This window comes from Quercus suber, unplaced genomic scaffold, assembly GCF_002906115.3.
Source record: "Quercus suber isolate HL8 unplaced genomic scaffold, Cork oak 2.0 scaffold_170, whole genome shotgun sequence".
NCBI classification, from domain to species: domain Eukaryota; kingdom Viridiplantae; phylum Streptophyta; class Magnoliopsida; order Fagales; family Fagaceae; genus Quercus; species Quercus suber.
Genome location: NW_027069630.1, coordinates 7,823 through 16,889, shown reverse-complemented (window position 1 = coordinate 16,889; position 9,067 = coordinate 7,823). Strand labels below are relative to the sequence as shown.

General features: G+C 36.5%; 1 protein-coding gene and 1 pseudogene across 1 annotated transcript in view; both read left to right on the top strand.

The window, feature by feature from the left end:
- Positions 1-5,369, top strand: part of LOC111986756 (bifunctional aspartate aminotransferase and glutamate/aspartate-prephenate aminotransferase) — a gene marked incomplete in the record, with an annotated part of 5,700 nt that extends 331 nt beyond the window's left edge. Inside the window, 9 exon segments of the mRNA XM_065777962.1 lie at positions 22-265; positions 345-438; positions 609-712; positions 2,291-2,539; positions 2,633-2,746; positions 2,951-3,034; positions 4,266-4,436; positions 4,574-4,687; positions 4,934-5,369. Of these exon segments, the coding sequence (XP_065634034.1) occupies positions 22-265; positions 345-438; positions 609-712; positions 2,291-2,539; positions 2,633-2,746; positions 2,951-3,034; positions 4,266-4,436; positions 4,574-4,687; positions 4,934-5,074 (1,315 nt within the window).
- A 117-nt stretch (positions 5,370-5,486) lies between these two features.
- On the top strand, positions 5,487-8,507 carry LOC111986757 (protein NEN4-like; annotated as a pseudogene).
- The last annotated feature ends 560 nt before the right edge of the window (positions 8,508-9,067 follow it).

Here is a 9,067-nt window from a genome sequence, read left to right as displayed (position 1 = left end):
TTTTTTTTTTCGTTTCAATAGGTCATTGAAATTGTTGACAAGACAAGTAGTAATAAAACAACCGAATAAAAGTAGAAGAAGAACAGAGTTAGTAGTAAAAGCAATGGAAGTAGATATCTCTCTTAGCCCAAGAGTAAATTCGGTCAAGCCTTCCAAAACGGTGGCCATAACCGACCAGGCCACAGCTCTCGTACAAGCTGGTGTCCCCGTTATTCGCTTAGCTGCTGGTGAACCCGATTTCGATACTCCTGCTCCTATTGCTGAGGTAAACAAACAATTTCTTACTCTTTATCCTTTTTTTTTTTTTTTTTTTACATGAATTATATGAATTGAGTGTTGTGTAGGCTGGGAAAAATGCGATTCGTGAAGGATACACGAGGTACACTCCCAATGCGGGGACTGTAGAAATCCGCCAAGCCATTTGTAATAAACTCAAGGGTTAGTTACTAATTTTGTATTTGCAGACTCTGTTAAAGTATACTTGTACTTTTTAAAAAGCCTAAAAAAAAAAAAAAGTTTTAAAAAGCTGTACATAAAAATTAAAATCTGAGATCACGCGAATTAATTGTGAGGGTTGGTTGAATTGAATTGAATTTTGTGTTTTGCAGAGGAGAATGGGATCTCATACACGCCGGATCAGATTTTGGTTAGCAATGGAGCCAAGCAGAGTATTGTACAAGCCGTCATGGCAGTTTGTTCTCCCGGAGATGAGGTGGCTGTGGATCTTAACTTACTTTTTGTTCTTTTCATTGTTAGTTTTGTATAAATATTTTTAGCTGTTTGATTGTTATCCGTTTTACTATACAATACCTTAGTACTTATCATAAGTGTTGGGATTATCAGTGAGTGAGACAAAAGAAAGCAGAATTAATGGCCACAGTAGAAAGATCTTTGAGCAGTTACATGTTTAGTACATAGAATTGTGTGTTACCGAAGTAGGATTATGATTGTTTCACTTGCTATACAAGTATATGGGTTTACAATGAGTTTGGGCCTTTTGGGCCATAATATCTCTAATACTTATTACCTAATACTTGAGTTAGATCAAATTATTAGTTAAAAGGATACTTCATCCTTTGTAGTTGATGATGAATACGCATACACTATGTTCATCTAGTCAAAGAAAAATGCTAAATGCAATTTTTTTTTCCCTCTACTAAGCAACCATTTCAACTACCCGTTCGGCCCCTTTCTCATTTAAAAAAAATAAACAAAAGAAGAAAGAATGCAGTGTAAGTGGACTTCCTCTACTTTATAACCAACTGAACTCACTAAACTTACTCTCACTTGCTCAAAAGTGGATAGCCTCACGCTGCCAGCTTTTTGCCAGAGATTTTAAGTATTGGGGAACCAAAATTTTGGTCTTACACGTGCAGAAAAAAGGGAGGGGGGGGGGGGGTTGTTGAGAGTCGTTGGTTTTTTTTTTTCATAAGTTTAACATGGACTTGATGGTTTTGAACCTATGACCTCATGCTTCAGTCATTCTTGTGATGGATGAATTGCTGTTTTTGCTAAAGCTCATTGGAGGGCCATTGATCATATAAAGAATCTGTTCAGAAGGAAAATGGCGTAGGTATAGGTGAAGTGGGTATACTGATTATGCCAATAAAGGTAAAGATGTTGTACTGGTTAGTTACAATGAGAATGAGGAGGTAAAAGGAATGAATTGGTCATAGAGGAGGATTGAACAGGAACAAAAGCCAAGGGAGTGTTAAATACGAGGAGGGTAATGTTAAAAGGGTAATTTCTGAGCAAGAGCACAATGACTAAAAACTTTGAGTTTAGAAGATGACAATCTGGTTTCACTAAGCATATCAAAAGAAAAGAAATTTAGTGGAGTTGTAGTGAGAAAAAGGAGGAGGGGGGGGGGGGGGGGAGGTGTAAGGACTGTGTTTTTGTTGTATTGTAGATAACTCTTTCAAATGCTTAATTCTCCTAAATCTACATAGCTCTATTCTCATCCATGCTATGTTAAATATGTTAAAATAGGAAATAGCTTGTTTAGGCTGTTCAGTAACAGATTTCATGGATTGGTTGCTGAACAATGTCCTCTTTTTTATCATGCCTAGCTGTTAGAGTGTTGTGTTACAGTTTCTGTGGGTGATTACTTGGATATTTTTTTATCCTCTTCCACATCCTTAGGAAGCTATGAGGTTGTTGGTGTTTTCTGTGTCTATACATGTTGAAGATCCACAGTTCTAATGTAAAGGTGCTGGTGATTATTGGAACAGTAAAATACCTTTTACATCTGAAGATTGCATGCATTTACCTAATGGCAATAATTTTTCAGGTTATAATTCCAGCTCCATTTTGGGTGAGTTACCCTGAAATGGCAAGGCTGGCTGATGCAAAACCTGTGATTCTTCCAACACACATCTCCGAAAATTTTCTTTTGGATCCAAAGGTCCTTGAATCCAAACTGACAGAAAAGTCAAGACTGCTTATTCTTTGCTCTCCATCCAACCCAACAGGATCTGTTTACCCCAAGAGATTGCTGGAAGAGATTGCTCAAGTCGTAGCAAAGCATCCCCGGCTTCTGGTACAATACTCCTGAACCTAATAAGATGCACTTGAATCAGTTGAATGTTGCAAATATGTCAATCTTGAATTTTCTATTACTTTCTCTGTTCAGGTGTTGTCTGATGAAATTTATGAACACATAATTTATGCTCCAGCAACTCACACAAGCTTCGCTTCTTTGCCAGGCATGTGGGAGAGGACTTTGACAGTCAATGGATTTTCTAAGGCAAGTCAATACCTCTGAATTTTCATGCTAGTTTCTGTTCATTAATTTCATATGTCATGCATTCTTTCTCTTCTATCAAATAGCTCCTCCATATTTGTATTTTTTTTTTACTTCAAATAAAAGGGCCAGCCGGATAATTGTCAATATGCATAAAGTGGTAGGCCTCACTCTGAGAATTAACATTTAGATTGTGGGACTGTATAGGCCTTTGCGATGACTGGTTGGAGACTTGGTTATCTTGCTGGTCCAAAACACTTTGTGTCGGCATGTGGAAAAATCCAGAGTCAGGTATTTTTAATAATCTGCATCTATCTACCAACTAAGCTCTATGTATGATGCATTCTTTTGATTTCTAGTCTACTTTTCCCTAATGAATCACTAAGATCACTTCACTTGTAATGCTTGTGGCGACAATATATTAGATATGTTTTGCTTCTATACCTGATTTTGGATTTTCAGAATTCTTTTATCCTGTTCTCCACTGTTGTCTCTAATTTTGAATATTCTAGTCCAGATATGATCCCAATCTCCAGTTGACTAGGTGGATTATTTTGATAGTTTGATCCATGTTACTATCATAAATTATGGCAACAGTTACTGTAGGCTGGGTATTAAGGATTGCTTGGTGCAGACTTATCGATCTTAAGCTGTTTGGACAAAACACTTTCAATGTACGTCACATCATAGGTTTTGTGACTGGTTTCAAGATATGAACAAGTAAATTATTATGCGAATTATGAGTGAGTTGTTAACTTATGTATTCTTTAGTTCAGTATTGGGTTATTGAAAGAGATCTGATTTGAGTCTACTCTAGTTTGTTAATTCAAAGTCTGTTCCTAGTCCGTCACTTGTGGATGTGTAATATAGTTCTTAATTGCAGATATCTGTTAGTATTTAAATATAACGAATTCTGAGAGGAGCTTGTAACATTTATAAGCAAAGTGATAAGGACCTCGAAATTTGTATTATGTATGTAAACTGAAGTTGCTTCTAGCATTTACAAATTTGATGATATCTTTGACCTGGAGTTGTTAAATATAACTTATATCGCCTCTTTTTTTCCCATATGCCACTGTAAGTAGGGTAAATTTGAGAATGCTATGCACACAATTTGACTGCTGAGGCTGAATTGGAAGAAATATTGGAGGGTTATAATCTGATATGCCTGTGATGGGGAGAAACACTCTACGAGAACCGTGAAGCAGAATGAGGAATGTATAGTAAGATCATATAAACTTGTTCAAAAGAGGAAAAGTTGATACTCTTAAGCGGTATTTTGTTGGAGTTGGAACTGCTAAAGATGCAAGCAGAAATGAGGGATCAGGGTTGCCAACTTCATATAGTTCAAATAATAATTGTTTTGATCAGCTGGTTAATTTTTATAAAAATTATAAAAGTAAATAGTAAAAATAGTTGGATTTGATCTATAATGGAAGTAGGTAATTCAACATTTCAAGATGCCCTTTGCCATATAAAATACATTTTGAACTCCAGCTGATTCTAGTTTCCTTTATTCCAGTTCACTTCAGGTGCTAGTAGTATAGCACAGAAAGCAGGAGTTGCTGCGCTAGGACTGGGATATGCTGGTGGGGAAGCTGTTTCTATCATGGTAAAAGCATTCAGGGAGCGGCGGGATTTCTTGGTTAAAAGCTTTGGAGAATTGGAAGGTGTTAAGATTTCAGAACCCAAGGTACCAACTTTAATTATCAATTTGCTCCTGCTTTTGGACAACTAATGCACTTTTCTGTCAGATAATTGTTCTTGCCCCTTTTCAATGCTCTTTCTTCCCCTCCTGATCATCATCATCATCACATTTTTCACTTGTAGGGAGCTTTCTATCTCTTCATTGATTTCAGCTCTTACTATGGAACTGAGGCTGAAGGATTTGGTAAAATTGAGAATTCAGAGTCCCTCTGCCGATATTTGCTGGACGAGGGTCAGGTATGCTTAATTGAATGCTGTTTCATAAAATATCTTTTCTCAAAAATTTAGTTTTAGTGCTTCTCTTAGATTAATTGAGAAGGGATGGATATTTTTTTCATGCCAATAAATTAAAAATCTCTTAGTGATTTCTTTAATACCAATTTTGTAAGAAACTACTTTTTCACTCTATATGAAGTCCATAGGGAGTAAAATGTGTGTGGAGCAGTTCATTCTTCCTAATTGGTTAATGGCTGTTACTGACAGGTTGCGCTAGTCCCGGGGGATGCATTTGGGGATGACAGCTGCATGCGTATTTCTTATGCAGCGTCCCTCACAACCCTTCAGGCGGCTGTGGAGAGAATTAAGAAGGCACTTCTCCTTCTCAGGCGGGCTGTCCCTGTTTGATGTAGATAATTACTCTACTACTAAGGCAAAATATTATGATTTCATTGTTCCTTTCTTAGCTTCCAAAATGTTTATTGCAATAATTAGTTTGGGAAAAAGGATGACACGTTGGTCATCTTGGGGTTCATTTGCCTTGTTTTCCCCAGCTGGAGTTTGTATTTGATGGTAAAAGTGCAAACGAGGATAAACTTGGACATTGGTTTTGCATAACGTTTTCAGTGATGTATCAAATATTTATAGTATGTGGAACTGAAGAGTAATTGAATAATTCAGGTTGTGTGTGGCATTTCCATCATTGGCAATTGGCATTTCCTTGTGTCGTTTACTTCCGTACCGCATAAGAGAAAGCCAACACTTTTAATGTCGGGTTTTAGCATATACAAAATTTTTTAATGCTAAAACCAACAAACTGGGTAAAGCCGAACTCATTTTAAGTGTAGCTGTCATTTCCATGAAGGATCATTGGGTTCGACTGTCTATTCAAGTTTGTTGTATGAAAGTGGAGCTATCTATCAAGGAACTTCATTCTTGTTTGGGATTATGATTAGATTAAATCTATGTTTAAAGGATAACTAAATTGACTGGACAATTTTAGAACCATCTCTTTTGGGTTCTCCAGATACCAATATGCAGAATTTAGAAGCTACTTTCGTGTTGACAATTTCTCTCGGTCTGATTGTGACAAAAACATTCACGTTATTGTGCACTAAAAAAAAGACCATGGTTTTCAATATTTACAATACTATCACTTGCTTGTGTAAAGAGTTATGTTACTAGGATCTGAAATTACGTGGGTAAATATGTTTTACAGTTCCTTGGTGCCTTCTTTTGGTGGTAAACACATTCAGGTTAAGATGGTAGGGAATATTCTTGCCTAGAAGACTTGCTTAAAATGTTACAACATCTTCATAATTAATAACTTAATGGATTGAGAAAGTTGAACTTTTCCCAAAGGTTTCGTCCAAGAGTTTCTCCCTTCGAACTCAAAAGCAATAGAGGAGCAAGAGAACGAGGAAAGGTAGTCCGTGTTCGTTGTAATAATATTCCAATCTACCTGGAATACCTTTATATAGAACATCCTCAAGAAGCTAAGGACCCTTTCATTCAAAGCCTAAACATACATTTGACTTGAACTACAAGAAAATCAATCTCAGCAAGAATTCTCTTCTTCTATCTGCACTTTTCTCTTTTCTTCTTCTTACTTCATCCATTTAAGACAATCATGGTGATGACATTGAACCTGCACAAAAGCCTGAAACGGAAAAGACAGGTAATACCGATAAGAGACTTTGAAATGGAGGCTTATAATTCAGGAAAAGAAGGAATGATAGAGATTGTGTTCTTTGACTTGGAAACAAATGTGCCCAATAGAGCTGGGCAACGTTTCTGGGTATTGGAGTTTGGTGCAATTGTGGTTTGTCCCCAGAAACTAGTTGAACTAGAGAGCTATAGCACGCTGATAAGGCCCAAAGATTTGTTGTGGTTTCTTTGAAGTCAAGTCGATGTGATGGGATAACTAGGGCAGCTGTTGCGAATGCCCCAAGCTTTGAACAAGTTGCTGATAAGATATTCAGCATTTTGAATGGTAGGGTGTGGGCAGGCCACAACATTCAAAGATTCGATTGCATTCGTATTAAAGAGGCCTTTGCTGATATTGGTAGGCCTGCACCAGAACCTGTTGGAATGATTGATTCTTTAGGGGTCTTAACTGAAATGTTTGGCAGAAGATCTGGCAATATGAAGGTATGTACATAGCATATATTTCTTGATGAAGTACGTACATAGCAGATGACTGTACATTGAGAAGGTATATATCTCATGCTTCGTATACAGGCATGTTCTCTCCCGTAGTGTGTGCCCCATAGCCGCACGCTATGAGAGGGAAGATGTACATATTTGATCATGATATAATTATTGTTGTACATGAGGTTTTGCAACAAGTTTTTGTGACATTTAATGCAACTGTCTAATCCATGATAGGTCAAATTAATGGTGTTCTTAGGTCTTTATGCAACTATGTGCTTTCTTTATTGAATCTAGATTACATGGGGGGTTTTTGTACTTATTATTACTGTAATTTCTCATACAATCAGAACAATCTTGATCCCTCATCTCTTTTTGTTAGATGGCATCGTTGGCTACATACTTTGGGCTTGGGCAGCAAAAGCACAGGTATGGAAATAATTTGTCTTGTTTGTATACTTAAAATAATGCTCAGTCCATTTTTTTTTTCCTTGATAGAAATAAAAATGCTTTGTCCTTTATTTAAATGAATTCATAATGATGGTTTTAATTTTAACTATGTTAAACAGGAGCCTTGATGATGCCCGAATGAACTTGGAGGTCCTCAAGCATTGTGCAACAGTGCTATTCTTGGTATGCACTAGATTTCCAAACTGGCCTTGATCTTAAAGTCTTTCAATTCAATTCATGCAACAATATACAACAAGATCATATATAAAAATGTTGAAGCTATTAATTTTACTATAAAATATTTACAAATTGACGTGTTAATAATTGTGCATGATTAATAAATATTACATCAACAACATAATAAATAAGATTTTAAACTACTTTTCTATTTTGTGTTTATTGATACATGAGTTAGTTATAAGATGTAGATAATAAAATTTGTAGTATTGATTGTGGTGTTATGGTATTAGGAATCAAGTCTCCCAAACGTATTGAATGGCAAGTGGCAAGGCTCTCCCACAGTTATGACAAGAAGTAGAACAAACGGAAAATTGCAATGCAGAGAAGAAGCTAGCCAGAAATCTCCCCAAATTAGCTCTATTGGATATCAGAAATCAGTTCCCTATACAAGAGGAAGTTTGCGAAAGGTTTTAATTTTACTTTTCTCTTGTTATATATTGTGCATGCATGGTTAATCATATGTAAAATGACACTCACAGTGACAAAATGAATGTCACAATTGAAAACAGGTGACAGAGAGAGTATGAAATCTATTATGCAAAGCTCAAGGAAAACAAACCCTTAACAGCCTACTCAAGCATTCTCACACGCTGCTACGTTGAATCAGATGATCAAGGCATGCATGTCCATCCGACTTTGTTTCTTATTTGAAACAACGGAGTTCACGTAACTTTCAATGGTGGAAGGAAAAAAAGCTAGCTCATGTTCAAGGTGTTCATTTTTCAATTGAAATGGAGACTCTACACGTTTCATGCAATGGAGGATAACGAAGTGAAGTACATTAAAGAGAGCTCGTCCCTGTTGGAATGCACAAGTGAGGACACTGAAATCATCAAAAAGATGCACTGCAAGAACACCAATCAATTTGTTTCTCCTTAAATTAATTGATTAATTAGGTCATTCTTTTTTCTTTTTCCTTTTTTAAGGCAGTTCTTATATGGAAGTCACTTGTATATATGTTTTTTTTAATAATTTATTTTAATGAAATTCATTGTATATATGTTACGAACTTGTCATTAAACACTACAAAAAATGGGGGCTATAGGCGCTTTTTTTTAGCCACATTTACAAAAAACGCGGCTATAGCTAACTTATAGCTGCGTTTTTAAGAAATGCAGCTTCAACTGCAAACCTATAGCCGCATTTCTGCGTGTCTTTAGCCCCATTTTTTGTGATAGACCCTATTGTTGCATTTAGAAAACGTGACTATAAGTTAAGTCTATAGCCGTGTTTCTAAGTGTTTAGAAGCACGGCTATAGGTTCACTTGATTTTTTTTTTTTCAAATAAACTACCTATAGTGGCAATTGGAGCCGCCGCAATAGGTCTGACCCAAAAAAAGGAATTCATCTATAGCAGCGGTTCAAAACCGCTGCTATAGGCTGAGAATAAATAAATAAATAAAAACCAAACACTCTGATCAATCAGATCAAGCTTTTACTCTCAACCTCTCTCACTCTCACGTCTCAAGCTCTTTGACTATCCACGATGTTGATAGTCAACGCCGCCGACTGTCTCAAGCTCTCACCCATTTCCGTTCTCTATCTCCACTCCACCAACCA